The sequence below is a fragment of the Mustelus asterias genome, chromosome 7, assembly GCF_964213995.1.
Source record: "Mustelus asterias chromosome 7, sMusAst1.hap1.1, whole genome shotgun sequence".
Lineage (NCBI taxonomy): Eukaryota > Metazoa > Chordata > Chondrichthyes > Carcharhiniformes > Triakidae > Mustelus > Mustelus asterias.
The window spans coordinates 60962886-60980186 of record NC_135807.1 but is presented as its reverse complement, the minus strand read 5'-3'; the positions used below and the strand labels follow the sequence as shown (position 1 = coordinate 60980186).

The 17301-nt window shown below is 42.2% G+C and overlaps 1 protein-coding gene across 5 annotated transcripts in view; it reads right to left on the bottom strand.

The window, feature by feature from the left end:
- The window catches only part of spidr (scaffold protein involved in DNA repair), a 263453-nt gene extending 246152 nt beyond the window's left edge, over window positions 1–17301 (bottom strand). For 3 of the 5 annotated variants that reach the window (XM_078216129.1, XM_078216132.1, XM_078216133.1), the window contains exons 1-3: window positions 17194–17281; window positions 12893–13054; window positions 9065–9134 (exon numbers count right to left, since the gene is read on the bottom strand). In XM_078216129.1, the coding sequence (XP_078072255.1) occupies window positions 9065–9134; window positions 12893–13054; window positions 17194–17211 (250 nt within the window). In that variant the 5' untranslated portion in view covers window positions 17212–17281. Of the gene's footprint in view, window positions 1–9064; window positions 9135–12892; window positions 13055–17193 lie in introns of all 5 variants that reach the window. The other 2 variants (XM_078216130.1, XM_078216131.1) reach the window with 2 other exon arrangements.

Sequence of the window (17301 nt, the reverse complement as noted above, 5' to 3'; positions counted from 1 at the left end):
TCAAGAGAGAAATCAGGAGGGCAAAAAGGGGACACGAGATTGTTTCGGCAGATAAGGCAAAAGAGAATCCAAAGAGCTTCTACAAATACATAAAGGGCAAAAGAGTAACAAGGGAGAGAGTAGGGCCTCTTAAGGATCAACAAGGTCATCGGCGTGCGGATCCACAAGAGATGGGTGAGATCCTAAATTAATATTTCTCATCAGTATTTACTATTGAGAAAAGCATGGATGTTAGGGAACTTGCAAAAATAAATAGTGATGTCTTGAGGAGTGTACATATTACAGAGAAGGAGGTGCTGGAAGTCTTAAAGCGCGTCAAGGTAGATAAATCCCCGGGAATTGATGAAGTGTATCCCAGGACATTGTGGGAGAATCGGGAGGAAATTGCGGGTCCCCTAACAGAGATATTTGAATCATCAATAGTCACGGGTAAGATGCCTGAAGAGTGGCAAATGTTGTGACTTTGTTTAAAAAGGACTGCAGGGAAAAGCCTGGGAACTATGCCAGTGAGCCTCACATCTGTGGTGGGTAAGTTGTTGGAAGGTATTTTGAGAGACAGGATCTACAGACATTTAGAGATCCAAGGACTGATTAGGGACAGTCAGCATGGCTTTGTGAGCGGAAAATCATGTCTCACAACTTTGATAGAGTTTTTTGAAAGGGTAACCAAGAAGGTAGATGAGGGCAATGGTTGATGTTGTCTACATGGACTTTAGCAAGGCCTTTGACAAGGTACCGCATGGTAGGTTGTTGCATCAGGTTAAATCTCACGGGATCCAGGGTGAGGTATCTAAATGGATACAAAATTTACTTCTTGATAGAAGCCAGAGGATGGTTGTAGGGGGTTGTTTTTCAAACTGGAGGCCTGTGACCAGTGGTGTGCCTCAGTGATCGGTGCTGGGTCCACTGTTATTTGTCATTTATATTAATGATTTGCATGAGAATATAGGAGGCATGGTTAGTAAGTTTGCAGATGACGCTAAGATTGGTGGCATAGTGGACAGTGAAAAAAGTTATCGCCAATTGCAACGGGATCTTGATCAATTGGGCCAGTGGGCTGACGAATGGCAGATGGAGTTCAATTTAGACAAATGCGAGGTGATGCATTTTGGTAGATTGAACCAGGGCAGGACTTACTCATAAAGAACAAAGAACAATACAGCACAGGAACAGGCCCTTCGGCCCTCCAAGCCCATGCCACTCCCTGGTCCAAACTAGACCATTCTTTTGTATCCCTCCATTCCCACTCCGTTCATATAGCTGTCTAGATAAGTCTTAAACGTTCCCAGTGTGTCCGCCTCCACCACCTTGCCTGGCAGCGCATTCCAGGCCCCCACCACCCTCTGTGTAAAATATGTCCGTCTGATATCTGTGTTAAACCTCCCCCCCTTCACCTTGAACCTATGACCCCTCGTGAACGTCACCACCGACCTGGGGAAAAGCTTCCCACCGTTCACCCTATCTATGCCTTTCATAATTTTGTACACCTCTATTAAGTCTCCCCTCATCCTCCGTCTTTCCAGGGAGAACAACCCCAGTTTACCCAATCTCTCCTCATAACTAAGCCCCTCCATACCAGGTAACATCCTGGTAAACCTCCTCTGTACTCTCTCCAAAGCCTCCACGTCCTTCATGGTAGGGCATTGGGGGGAGTTACAGAACAAAGAGATCTAGGGGGACATGTTCATAGCTCCTTGAAAGTGGAGTTACAGGTGGACAGAGTGGTGAAGAAGGCATTCGGCATGCTTGGTTTCATCGGTCAGAACATTGAATACAGGAGTTGGGACATCTTATTGAAGTTGTACAAGACATTGGTACGGTCACACTTGGAATACTGTGTGCAATTCTGGTCACCCTATTATAGAAAGGATATTATTAAACTAGAAAGAATGCAGAAAAGATTTACTAGGATGCTACCGGGACTTGATGGTTTGAATTATAAGGAGAGGTTAGATAGACTGGGACGTTTTTCTCTGGAGCGTAGGAGGCTGAGGGGTGACCTTATAGAGGTCTATAAAATAATGAGGGGCACACATCAGCGAGATAGTCAATATCTTTTCCCAAAGGTATGGGAGTCCAAAACTAGAGGGCATAGGTTTAAGGTGAGAGGGGAGAGATACAAAAGTGTCCGGAGGGGCAATTTTTTAACACAGAAGGTGGTGAGTGTCTGGTACAAGCTGCCAGAGGTAGTAGTAGAGACGGGTACAATTTTGTCTTTTAAAAAGCATTTAGATAGTTACATGGATAAGATGGGTATAGAGGGATGTGGGCCAAATGCGGGCAATTGGGATTAGTTTAGGTGTTTAAAAAAAAACGGCGACATGGATAAGTTGGGCTGAAGGGCCTGTTTCCATGCTATAAACCTCTATGACTCTATTCTGAGTGGGCTTGATGGGTACATGCTGAGTGGATGTTTCCCCTTGTGGGAAAATTTAGAATTAGGGCTCATAGTTTCAGAATAAGAGGGCTCCCATTTAAGATGGATATGAGGAGCATTATTATCTTCTTTCACAAAGTCATGAATCTTTGGGATTCTCCACCCAAATCAGCAGTGGAGGCTGTATCATTTAAATTATTCAAGGTTGGGATATAGGCCTGAATATTACAGGTGGGACAGACAGTTCATGTCCCCAGAAGCAAAGTTAGTGCAGAGCGATCGATTCCACAATGGCCAGCTCCGCAGTCATAACAGTCCGCAAGCAGGCTAAACAGGCTCAGGGTCAGTGTTGAACTTCTGTTCCTTCCTGGGGAGGAAGTCCCATTCTCAGGAGCCACTCAGTTTTACGATGTGGGCAGTGTATTATCAGGGTCAATTGGCTTGGTAACAACATGGTAGAACTTGGTAGATCTTTGATTATCTATTCAAATATGGCAGGCAGGCTGCAGATTCAGCAGGGGTGAGCTCTAGGGTCTGTGAGAAGTTGGTAGGGTTGACAGCTGCCTTATTTTACGTGCGACTCCTGTAGAAAATACACCCAGAGAAGGCACATATAATACAGCCCCATTCAGATTCTTGATCTCTAGGGGAGGCAAAGGTTTCAGAGAACAAACAGGACAGTGGAATTGAGGCCAAAATCAGATCACCAATTATTTTACTGAATGGTGAAGGCGGCTCTTGGAGCCATATCGTCGATTCTTCTTCTGATTTATTTTAACTTAATAATGGGGTTTCAGTATTCAAACAACAATGTTTACAAGTTCAAAATTCTGAACACAAGAACATCCTCATTTTCAGCTCATAGTAACATGGCAAAATAATAAAGAAAAATAGACTTTATATATTGCTTCCTTTAGGATGCACAAAAACACTTCATAACCAAAGAAGTACATTTGAAATGCAGTCACTGATGTGATATTGGAAAATGATTAAAGCAACTAATCTGTCAAATAGACATTTTAAAATTACTAAAAGGTTTATCTTTTTATGTTAATATTCATATCCAACCCCTATACGGTTTTGTCAATGCTGCACTCTAGATTTACCGTCATGCTGGATCCTGGACAACCCGAGGACTAGGTGTTCAAAGGATAAGGTACAAATTAAATATTCCTATGTGGAGAAATGCAACCTTCAAGAGTGAATGCACAAAGCAGATTAGTCACTATGAATAATTGCCAAAATTCCATGAATGAAAAAATCCACATCATATCAGATTAAACATTTTATTCCAGCCTTTGAAGATCCAGCATTTTAGGCCTCTCAATTCAGGATGGAGCCGCATTCAGTATTGAACCTTGCTGTCGAAATGCTAAATTGCAGGATTTTCAATTAAACTTGAACTGCTGGAATAGTCAACAAAGTGGCTCTAATACAAGAGAGCAAGCCTCCAAAATGGAGGGAAAATACACTAAGATTAGGAATACATTCTGCAGCGTGGACTTTTTTATTTAAAATAAACATTTTATTTTAGAATGCCAACATGAGGAGTGGAGTGCCTGGTAACAGTAGTCACTGCTGCACTTTCAAATTTGAGAATTACCTAATTATTGTAATTAATATTGTTTTGGATGAGGGTCATCTCCATCTTTATAAGTAATGCTGCATTTTCCTCAATTTGATAACTTTGCCCCATAATGTATCTGCAAATAGTAGTCTGTACCAGAATGTTGGCCAACTTTGCCTCTCTTAAACCAACCACTAGATGGTGTCTAAGATCAGGCAAAATAATTTTTTTCTCTCTTCTGGGCAAAAGCTTGTTCACTTCTCCACAATGATGTGGCGATGCTGGCGTTGGACTGGGGTGGGCACAATAAGAAGTCTCACAACACCAGGTTAAAGTCCAACAGGTTTATTTGGAATCACGAGCTTTTGGAGCGCTGCGCCTTCATCAGGTAAGTAATCCTGATGAACACCTTGCCAATTTTCCACATTGTCAGGTAGATACGAATATTAGAACAGCACTGGAATAGCTTGGCTAGGGGCACAGCTCATTCTGGACCACATCTTCAGTACTACTGTTGTCAGGGATCATAGTCTTTGCTGCACCCAGCTCCTTGAGCAATCTTTTGTTATCATTTGGAGTGAATTGAATTGACTGAAGACTGGCATCTGTGATACTGGGGGATCTCAGGAGGAAGCCAAAATATTCTGACTGACTATGGTTGAAAATGTTGCAACCTTGTATTTTGCACTGACAAGCTGGGCTCCCCCATCATGGAAGACAGGGATATCTGTGGAGTCATAGAATCATAGAGGTTTACAGCATGGAAACAGGCCCTTCGGCCCAATATGTCCATGCTGCCCCGTTTTTGTAAAACCCGAAGCTATCCCCAATTGCCCGCATTTGGCCCATATCCCTCTATACCCATCTCACCCATGTAACTGTCTAAATGCTTTTCAAACGACAAAATTGTACCCGCCTCTATTACTACCTCTGGCAGCTTGTTCCAGACACTCACCACCCTGTGTGTGAAAAAATTGCCTCTCTGGACACTTTTGTATCTCTCCTCTCTCACCTTAAACCTATGCCCTCTAGTTTTAGACTCCCCTACCTTTGGGAAAATATATTGACTATCTAGTTGATCTGTGCCCTCATTATTTTATAGACCTCTATAAGGTCACCCCTCAGCCTTCTACACTCCAGAGAAAAAAGTCCCAGTCTATCCAGCCTCTCCTTATAACTCAATCCATCAAGTCCTGGTAGCATCCTATTAAATCTCTTCTGCACTCTTTCTAGTTTATAATAGGGTCCATAATAGGGTGACCAGAACTGCACACAGTATTCCAAGTGTGGCCTTACCAATATCTTGTACAACTTCAACAAGACGTCCCAAATCCTGAATTCAATGTTCTGACCAATGAAACTAAGCATGCTGAATGCCTTCTTCACCACTCTGTCCACCTGTGACTCCACTTTCAAGGAGCTATGAACATGTACCCACAGATCTCTTTGCTCTGTAACTCTCCTCAACACCCTACCATTAACTGAGTAAGTCCTACCCTGGTTCAATCTACCAAAATGCATCACCTCATACTTATCTAAATTAAACTCCATCTGCCATTCGTCAGCCCACTGGCCTAATTGGTCAAGATCCCTTTACAATCTGAGATAACCTTCTTCACTGTCCACTATGCCACCAATCTTGGTTTCATCTACAAACTTACTAACCATGCCTCCTATTTTCTCATCCAAATCATTAATATAAATGACAAATAACAGTGGACCCAGCACCGATCGCTGAGGCACACCGCTGGTCACAGGCCTCCACTTTGAAAAACAACCCTCCACAACCACCCTCCGGCTTCTGTCATCAAGCCAATTTTGTATCCATTTAGCTACCTCACCCTAAATCCTGAGAGATTTAACCTTATGCAACAACCTACCATACGATACCTTGTCAAAGGCCTTGCTAAAGTCCATGTAGACAACATCAACTGCACTGCCCGCATCTACCTTCTTGGTTACCCCTTCAAAAAACTCTATCAAATTTGTGAGACATGATTTTCCATTCACAAAGCCATGCTGACTGTTCCTAATCAGTCCTTGCCTCTCTAAATGCCTATAGATCCTGTCTCTCAAAATACCTTCCAACAACTTACCCACCACAGATGTGAGGCTCACTGGCCTGTAGTTCCCAGCTTTTCCCTGCAGCCCTTTTTAAACAAAGGCACAAGATTTGTCACTCTCCAATCTTCAGGCATCTTACCCGTGACTATCGATGATTCAAATATCTCTGTTAGGGTACCCGCAATTTCCTTCCTAGCCTCCCACAATGTCCTGGGATACACTTCATCAGGTCCCGGGGATTTATCTACCTTGATGTACTTTAAGACTTCCAGCATCTCCTTCTCTGGAATATGTACTCCTCAAGACATCACTATTTATTTCCCCAAGTTCCCAGAGTTTCCTCTTCTTCTTATTTATTTGATTTTCCACCACCAAAAATGACTGCAAGTGGCATGACTGTAGAGCCATATGATCATAGAATCCCTACAGTGCAGAAGAAGGCCATTCAGCTATTGAGCCTGCATCGACAACAATCCTACCTAGGCTCCATTCCTGTAACCTGCCAGTCCTCCTGATACTAAGGGGCAATTTTGCAATGGTTAATCAACCTAACCCGCACATCTTTGGATTGTGGGAGGAAATCAGAGCACTCGGAGGAAACTCACGCTGACACACAGAGAACATCCAAACTCCACACAGTCACCTGAGGCCAGAATTGAACCCGAGTCCCTGATGTTCGATTGCTTAGTTCTATCTTTGGCATCCTGCTTCTGCTGTTGGCATGCAAGTAGTCCTGGATTGTAGCTTCACCAGGTTGACACCTCACTTTTTGGCATGCCTAGTGCTGCTCTTACCATGTCCTCCTGCACTCTTCATTGAATCAGGGTTGACTCCCTGGCTTGTTGGTAATGGTAAAGCGGGGGATATGCCAGGCCCTTAGGTTCCAGACTGTGGTTGAATATAATTGTATTGCTGCTGATGGCCCACAATACCTCATGGTTGCCCAATTTAGAACTGTTAGATGTGTTCTGAATCTATCTCATTTAACGCAGTGGTAGGGGCACACAACATTTGTCATTTATATTAATAATTTGGATGAGAATATAGGAGGCATGGTTAGTAAGTTTGCAGATGACACCAAGATTGGTGGCATAGTGGAGAGTGAAGAATGTTATCTCCGATTGCAACGGAATCTTGATCAATTGGGCCAGTGGGCTGACAAATGGCAGATAGAGTTAATTTAGACAAATGTGAGGTGATGCATTTTGATAGATTGAACCAGTGCAGGACTTACTCAGTTAATGGTAGGGCATTGGAGAGAGTTACAGAACAAAGAGATCTTAGGGGTACATGTTCATAGCTCCTTGAAAGTAGAATCACGGGTGGACAGAGTGGTGAAGAAGGCATTCAGCATGCTTGGTTTCATCGGTTAGAACATTGAATACAGGAGTTGGGACATCTTGTTGAAGTTGTACAAGACATTGGTAAGGTCACACTTGGAATACTGTGTGCAGTTCTGGTCATCCTATTATAGAAAGGATATTATTAAACTAGAAAGAGTGCAGAAAAGATTTACTAGGATGCTACCGGGACTTGATGGTTTGGGTTATAAGGAGAGGCTGGATGGACTGGGACTTTTTTCTCTGGCGCGTAGGAGGCTGAGGGGTGATCTTATAGAGGTCTATAAAATGAGGGGCACAGATCAGCTAGTCAATAACTTTTCCCAAAAGTAGGGGAATCTAAAACTAGAGGGTATAGGTTTAAGGTGAGAGGGGCAATTTTTTCACACAGAGGGTGGTGAGTGTCTGGTACAAGCTGCCAAAGGTAGTAGTAGAGGCGGGTACAATTTTGTCTTTTAAAAAGCATTTAGATAGTTACATGGATAAGATTGGTATAGAGGGATATGGGCCAAATGCGGACAAATGGGATTAGCTTAGGGGTTTGAAAAAAAGGGCAGCATGGACAAGTTGGGCCGAAGGGCCTGTTTCCATGCTGTAAACCTCTATGACTCTATAACATGATGAATGGTATACGCTATGTGAAGATGGGGCTTCATCTCCACAAGTACTATGTATTGGTCACTCCTACGAACACCATCAATTACCAATCAGTAATGGTGCTACTGAATCACTCTTGATGTTGGGCATTGAAGTCCCCCGCCAAGAGTTCATTTTGTGCCCTTGCTACCTTCAGTGTCTCTTCCAATTGATGTTCAATCAAGAGGAGTACTGATTCATCAGCTGAGGAAGGATGATAGGTAGTAATCAGCAGGAGAATTTCTTGCCCATGCTTGACTGTGCCTTGAGACCTCCTGGAGTCAGGATTAATGTTCTGAACTTCCAGGGCAATTCCTATCTAACTGTATATGACTGTGACCTCCGACAGAAACACCCTTCCAATTGTATACCACCGTGCCACTTATAATGGCTCTCTTCTGCTGGTGGATGACACTGGCTGTAAGATACGAGTTGCTGACTTTGACCATGTCAGGCTGTTACTTGGCTAATCTGTGGGACTGGTCACCAAATTTTGGGAAGAAGGATTTTGCAGAATCAAATGGGCAGAGTGTGCTATTGCCGCTTTCATGCCAGTTTGATGGCAGGCTGTCTGTCCAGTTTTACTTCCTTTTGATTCTTCTGCTGTGGTTTGCAGGGTCATTTCAGAGGGCAGTTAATAGTCAATCACATTGCTATGGGTCTGGAGTCGCATGTGGTCGAGACCAGGTAGACAGCAGGTTCCCTTTCCGAATAGAACCAAACAACATTTTACAACAATCCGATAGTTCCATGGTCACCAAAACCAGGACTAGCTTTCAATTCTGTATCCATTAATTAAGCTTAATTGAGCTTAAATTCCACTTGCAGCAATGGTGGGATTTCAACTCAAGTCCTCGAGAGTTAGCCCGTGCTTCTGGTTTACTAGTTCAATAACAGTCCATCGTGTTGTGCAGTCAAATAGCAAGCTCACCCACACTGCCTAGTTCACAGAAATAGCTACTGATGAATATCAGAGGGCTGTTCGTATCTGTGGTACTGCATTCTAAAGATAGTCAGCACCTTCAGAAAAAAAAAGGGAGAAAGTTGGGAACAGCAAGCATTTAATATGAGGTAAACTACCTTTAACGGAATGAAGTGCAGGTGCAAGGCTGCGGACTACTTTTTGTTCTTCTCCCATACACCTGCTGCCCTGTTAAAATAAAATATTGATGAGTAACATGAAGCATTTGAAAAACATTCAGCAACATGGACATGTAGAACAAAAAGGATATTATTTTTAAATCTTAATTTACAGATCTAATTATTTTTCAAAAAGATTCAAAAGGACGGCCAGGGACCCGGGTTCAATTCCGTCCTTGGGTGACTGTCTGTGCAGAGTTTGCACATTCTCCCCATGTCTGAGTGGGCTTCCTCTGGGTGCTCAGGTTTCCTCCCACAGTCCAAAGATGCGCAGGTTAGGTGAATTGGCCAGACTAAATTGTTCCTTAGTGTCTCAAGATGTAGGTTAGATTGATTAGCCATGGAAAATGTGGGGATAGGGTGGAGAGAGGACCTGGGTAAGATGTTTGATGGGCTGAATGGCCTCTTCTGCACTGCAGGGATTCCATGATTTAACCAATATCCAAAAACTGTATTTAAAGTATATTTATATCTGTATGTACACATTAGAAAAAAGAGATTGTGCTGCATTGTTCAACAGCAATTTCTTAACCAGAATGAACTTCAAAAGTTAAAAATGTTACTGATCAACAGTCAAAACCCTGCTCACTTTGCAGTTGCATCTACACAAAACAATTGGTATCCTGTTGAAAATAGCCAACAACTGTCAGTAGTACATTAGCTCTCAAACATTTTGGTTGAAGAATCCCTTTTCAAATGGATTTGTGATTATGGACCCTGTCTATCTAAATGACAATATTGATGTGCTGGATGGAAATAGTTGTTTTTTTATTAAAACACTAGTACATAGGAGTAGCCGTTTGAGGACAATTTCACTGATGTAGACAATAATGAGACAGACCAGACCAGATAAAAATTAAGTGTAACCCGTCTAACATTCTAGTGAATGCAAACTGAACTGCTTTTAATGTGGTTAAATGTTAATGGAATACTTATCCGATCAGTTCATAGATCGCATCGAATACAAAATGCTATTGGTCAAATCAGTAGTAACAGCAGTCACATCATATTTAGATATTCAAAATGCTCAAAGGTTACTTTTTGAAAAAAAAACCTCCCCATAAACAGATGAGCTTCCCTGCTTCAAATTCTATCAGAATGCTCATAAATCTGACATTCTCAGGAATATTTTACACACCTGTTGCATCTCCAGCCCAATTTCTTAATCTTATTCGATCATGCAAGGCCTTTACATTAATCCCATAATTAGGGAAATGAAAGACAGTTACAGTACAGAGACCTTGTGACTACACGAAGGGGAAAAAGCAGGAAAATTTGGTAGGTTTTCTCCCAACCTGGCAGAAGAAAAAAGGCCAAAGGTGCCAACTACTCCATGTGCACAGCATTCGGATGAATGGTTTCTGCCCAAAGTTCAATTGTATCCCTCCTTGCAAAACACTGACTCTCCTGTGCTGAGTGAAAGGAAGCTATATTTGAGATCTTAAGTTGTTAAAGTCAGAGGATTTCATGAAAGATACTTTGAAACTCATGTTCATGTTGTGTTTCATTCGAAGATGGATAAAGACAAGGAAATCAGTGGAGGAGTGGGATGCGGAATTGAGTTGTCTCCCCAGTATGTTAATTTGGAGGAAGTTCAGGTAATTCACTGTCTCACACGAGAAGTGGCTACAGCCCTGGCTAGTGATGTGAGAAAAGGCAAACAGACAGTTGTTGTGTCCCTTCAGCCTGGGGAAGGGAAAGTTAATCAAATCAGCAACAGTTGCCTCTGAAACCAAAAAGAGGGACATGTGTTTGGTAATGCAATCATGAAATAGCAGGTAATAATCTATCAGATTCAGAGGCCAAGTAAAAAGAAAGTGAAGTCAAAGGGTAGGGAATCTTATTATTGTGGTAGGTGGTGGAAAGGGAAGAAATAAAACTTGACTAGGAATGGGTCTAGTCATGGGTCCTGTCTATCAAAATAGAGTGGAAACCCTGGCTGAACAAAAAGGACAATATTTCGGAAGCACTGGGGTGAGTGGCATTTGTAGTGCAAATGGAACAGAATGAAAATTTGAAGAAAAGAAAAGAAACCCGTACAAAATGCAGGAAGTAATATGATCCAGGTAGTTGTGGGAGACAGTGAAGCAAAGTAGTTCAGGAAGTGAAGGAAAGACTAAGAAATAGATCATGTAAAGATGAATGGAAATCTGAAGTATAGTTAATAAAATTTCCACTTTTAGGGCAGGACACTGCCACCTCGGTAATGGAAAATAAGTGGTCAGGGAAGGGACCAGTATCGGGCAAGAAGAGCGTTCAGTATTTCCTGCCTAAAAGACGAGCATAACTGGGACAGGTTTTTTAATCTGGAGGAAGCGAGTGGAGTTAAGGAAAAGTAATCCAATGTGAGATTTGATTTATTTCATTAGTCTATGCAATTAAAAAATAATTAGTTATTTTTGCAATCTAAGTTTACCAACATGCAAGATGAAAGAAAAAAATAAGCAGAGTCTAAATTCCCCACCAGCAGTCTCCTGTTCTTTTTCCCCATCCTAAAACCCACCTCCTATCTTCAATCTTCTTCTTGTCCAATTCAGTCACTACATTCCCCTCAAACTATTTTTGCACACTGAATCACAGAATTGTTACAGCACAGGAAGCCACTCAGCCCACTGTATCTGTGCCAGTTCGCCAAATGAACTATACACCCAATTCCATCCCTTTACCTTCTCCCCATAACCCTGCACATTCTTCCTTTTCAGATAATCCTATTCCCTCTTGGTTGCCTCGATTGATCAAGCCTCCATCACACTCTTAGGCAGTGCATTCTAGATCTTAACCACCTGCTCCAACAAAATGTTTCTCTTCATGTCTCCACTTCTTATTTTGCCAATTACCTTAAATCTGTGCTGTCTCTCATTCTTGGTAACAGTTTTTCTTATCTAGTCTGCCCAGTCCCCTCATGATTTTGAATACCTCTATCAAATCCCCTTTCAACCTACTCTTCTCCAAGTAAAACAGTCCAAATTCTCCAATCTATCCACGTAACTGAAGTTTCTCATCCCCAGAATCATTCTTGCGTAACTTTTTTGCATTCTCCCTAATGCCTCCACATTTTTCCTAAAGAGCGGAGCCCAGTACTGGATGCAATACTACAGTTCAGGCCAAACCAGTGTTTTATACATAACCTCTTTGCTCTTGTGCTCTAGCCCCATATTAAGAAAGCCTATGGTACTCTGCACTCTCAACTGGTTTTGCTACCTTCAATGACTTTTGTACATCTACACCCAGGTCCCTCTGCTCCTCCACCCTCTTTAGAAGGTTATTCTTTATTTAATATTGCTTGGCTTCATTCTTCCTGCCAAAATGAATCACTTCACACTTTTCTGCATTGAATTTCATCTGCTACTAGTCTACCCATCTCACATATTTGCCCATGTCCTTTTGAAGCTCTACATTATTCTCCCCACAATTCACAATGTTTCATATCATCTGTAAGCTTTAAAATTGTGCCCTGCACACCAAGGTCTGGGTCATTAAAATATATCAGGAAAATCAAGAGTCCCAATATTGACACCCAGGGAAGTTCATTACATACCTTCCACCAAACTGAAAAACATCCATTAGCCACTATTCTGTTTCCTGTCACTCAGTCAATTTCGTATCAATGTTGTTACTGTTACTTTTATTTCATGACATCCACACAAGCCCTCTCAACCCATTATTTCATTTTTGATAGCTTCCTATTAATCCGTCACATGCCTCATGAATACATAATTCAGTTTTTAAATACACGTAATATGGTGCTAATATGTTATATTATCTTACCTCCACCAGTGAAATTTCTTGGAAACCTTCTCCACATTGATTCCATGATTTTGCAATTGAAGGTGTACATTTCTTAGCAAGACTACTTGTTCTCTTGTAGGTAACCTCCACATCCTGCACATCATGTAAAAATCTCTGCACCATTCCAGTAATCCTTTTCCTCTGAAAAGCGCACAATTACAGTAGGTTAACAACGTAAACTGACAAGAAATGCTATGTTTATATCAGCTTAGTTTAATTTCTTTTCCCCACTAAACTCTGCACAACAGAATCAGAACATGAACTTTAAAATGAATTGTTTAACGTTTTCCTTACTTCATCAATGGGAACCAACAGTGGTGGAGAATGTAAGAATTTTATATCTTATCCCCAAATTATATTAACATTACTCCAAAGTCAAGAGCTGGATGGAAAGTAGAGGTCCTCTCCTCTGTCCAAATCTCAACCTTATATTTGTGAAGTATAAGCACAGTATGCTATACAACTGAGCACCAGGATGTGGAGTGTGACAGCCAAATTAAAGATAAATGAACTTCATTTCATAAACCTGGCTAGATCTAACCCCAGATTTCAGAGGTGAAAGTACATTGTCAACCCAATACATTATCCAGCCTCCTAGAAGCAATATGCTTCAAGCCCTGAACTGAAATATCAGATAAATGAGCATTTGATTTTAAACATTGTCTATTTTCAATTTACTTGCAATAATACAATTTTGAAATGGATCTTTGATTGTCCAAGCTCATATTGCTGCATTAATTACAGTAATTACCCCATTCTAATCCACTCTTGGTTACAATTACAAAACTGGTTTCTTTTGAACCACCTTAGAATATGAACAATCCTTCAGTCTAACTGTGTAACGTGAAACCCACCGAATTCCAGAAAAGAAAGTTATCTCACACCTAAGCGTACAAACAAAAGTTGAATCAATTCGTTGGACATACAAACATGCCACATCCTACTATGTAGAATGAAGTTACTGGGCATGAATATTCCCCAATTCCAATGTAATCAAGAGTCCAAGAAATAGACTGAAATTTAAACCTCCAAATTGAAATTTTACACAATCCCATTTTGTATAATAAAAGGATACAATTTCAATAGGTATCATTCTGTATTTATTTAGAGTCCTGCAGTGAATGGGCATGGACATCTCCCAGATCCCCTGTAACTGACAGCACTGTAAGCAACATTACAGCCTGTGTTCAGTTAAACATTCCAAGGTGATCTACAGAAGAGAAACATCAAGCAGGAAAACTTGTAGGCAGATTACTGAAGGCATAGTCAAAGGGATAGGTTTTCAGGAACCTTTGAAAATGAGGAGGAAAGGAAGCAAAGTTTCCCAAAACAACCTGCATCAGTCAGTCATGGATCAGTGGCAGCATTCTCCCTCTAAATCAGAGCATGTTGGGTTCAAACCCCACTCAGAAACTTGAGCACATATCTAGGTTGTCAATCCAGTGCAGTATTGAAGGAGTGCTACGTCTCCATCCTTCAACTGAGATGTTATGCTGAGACTTTATCTACCCTAATATAAATGCAAATTACTGCAGATGCTGGAATCTGAAGGAAAAACAGAAAATGCTGGAAAATCTCATCAGGTCTGATGTGGAGAACAGACCTAACGTTTCGAGTCTGGATGACCCTTCATCAGAGCACTTTATTTACCCTCTCAGGGGGCTGTCAAAGTTCCGTAGTACCATTTTGTAGAGGAGCTGGGGAGCTAGCCCAGTGGTCTAGCCAATAATTTCTCCTCAACCAACATCATTAAAACAGATTTTCTGGTCATTAAGACATTGCTGTCTTGGGATCTTGCTGTGTGCAAACTGACTGCCACATTTCCTACAACATTGACTACACTTCAAAAGTATTTAATTGGCTATAAAGCATTTGGGAAATTCCAGGATCCTACAAGGTGCTAGAGAATCACAAGGCTGTCTTCCTTACTTTTTTTTTCACCATTGATTATAGAGCCAGGAGAGGAGGAAAGGAGGTTAGAGTAAGAACTTCAAATTGGGACATAAGTGGAAATTCCACGAGGACAAAGATGAAAATTTCAATTAAATTAATTGCAATAGGGAGCCAATGGAAGTTAGCATAGAGAATGTTTTATTCCATGGGGATGGCACCTCCCAAGCCATGAGAACTGACAGCCCTGTAATCATGTAAGCCCTGTCATCAACAGACATAAGCATCTCTCGGTCTAATAATCTAGAGATCTGGACTAATAATCCAGATTTTGTGTTCAAATCCCACCACAGAATTTGAAACTGTATTAAGAAGCAGTATCAGTAGTGGTGACCATAAAGCTAGTGGATTGCCAGCAGGTTTGCTTTTCTCTGGTTTTGCAGAAAACTTAACAGTCCTAACCCAGTGTGCTCTGCATGTATCACTGGGACTGCAGCAAGCTGGTTGACTCTTAATTGCCCTCTGAAATGGCCTAGCAAGTCACTTAGTCATATCAAACATTGCAGAAAGTACAGGAAACCGGATAGACCTCAGCATTGGGTTGCACGGCAGCACAGTGGTTAGCACTGCTGCCTCACAGCTGTCAGGGACCCGTGTTCAATTCCCGGTTTGGATCACTGTCTTTGTGGAGTTTGCACATTCTCCCCGTGTCTGCGTGGGTTTCCGCCAGGTGCTCCGGTTTCCTCCCACATTCTGAAAGACGTGCTGGTTAGGTGCATGGGCCCGAAATGGGGCCGGATTGTGACGACGAGGGGAATTTCACAGTAACTTCATTGCAGTGTTAATGTAAGACTTACTTGTGACTAATAAATAAACTTTACTTAGATTTAAATGCAACTTTACATGCTGGGGATTGTCAGAGGATGCAACTGGATATCGATAGATTGGAGGCTTGGGCACAGAAATGAGAGATTTGATTTTATATATGCATTAGTATAGTAAAAAGTATTGTTTCTTGTGCGCTATACAGACTAAGCATACCGTACATAGAGAAGGAAAGGAGAGAGTGCAGAATGTAGTATTACAGTCATAGCTAGGGTGTAGAGAAAGATCAACTTAATACGAGGTAGGTCCATTCAAAAGCCTGATGGCAGCAGGGAAGAAGCTGTTCTCGAGTTTAATCTGGACAAATACAAGGTGATGCATTTTGGAGGATCAAATTTTACTGTAAATGGCAGAACCCTTAGGAACATCAACATAGAGAGATTTGGACGTGCAGGTCCACAGTTCCCTAAAAGTTGCAACCCAGGTGGGCAATGTGATTAAGGCATATGGTAGGTATTGTTGCCTACATTGGCCATGCCATTGAGTCCGAGAGTTGGCAAATCATGTTGCAGCAATATAAAACCTTGGTCAGGCCGCATTTGGAGTATTGTGTACAGTTTTGATCACTACACCATCAGAAGGACGTGGAAGTTTTGGAGAGAGTGCAAAGAAGGCTCACCAGAATGTTGCCTGTTCTCGAGAGCATTGACTAAGAGGAAAAGTTGAATTACCTAGGATTGTTTTCACTGAAAAGGCAAAGGCTGAAGGGAGACCTGATAGATGTCTACAAAATTATGAGGCATAGGCACAGTGGATAGTCAGAGGCTTTTTCCCAAGGTGGAAGTGTCAATTACAAGGAGGCACAGGTTCAAGGTGAGAGGGGGAAAGTTTAAGGGAGATGTGTAGGGGAGGTTTTTCACTCAGAGAGTGGTGGGTGCCTGGAACGTGCTGCCAGAGGATGTGGTGGAAGCAGGCACATTAGCAGCATTCAAGAGGCGTCTGAATGAGTACCTGAATAGGGAGGAAATAGAGGGATACGGACAAAAGGCAGAAGTTTTTTTTCATTTAGTTAGGGCATCACGATCGACACGGGCTTGCAGGGCCTGTTCCTGTCCTTTTCTGTTTTAAAACCAGCAGCCCCTGAAAAGTCCTCCACTGGATACTTGCGCCAAAACTGGGAGAGGTAGAAATGAATCATGACAGGTATGATTCTGTATGAATGACGATGAGACAACATCCCATACAACTCATGTCCTGCCCAGCAACAGGGCAGGTCCAACAGCCTGGGCCTGGTAGCGGCCTGGGATTTCTCAACGACAGATTTTGGACTCCATGAAGTTTTATGGAGTGAAGCATGTGCAAGGAAACCACCTGTTGATTACCACCTACAGTCAGTCAGTCCTCCATGTTGGAGAAGCGCTGAGTGCAGCGATGCCCTATACATCACCAAGGGTTATCCTTAATCCTGACTATAACTGGCCAGAGGGAGGGGTAACTCAATAAAAAAAGATGGTGGCCTTTGTCCCGGCCACGCCGCGCTATCTGCCCCGGTAAACAGCCTGTACCTTCCTGCTGCCCGACATTGCGCCGCTATCTCTGCTTCAGGCCCTCTCTCAGCCCCGGGTTCCCCGTTACCACAGCAATGTGGGCGGGGCCAAATCAGCGGCTGAACT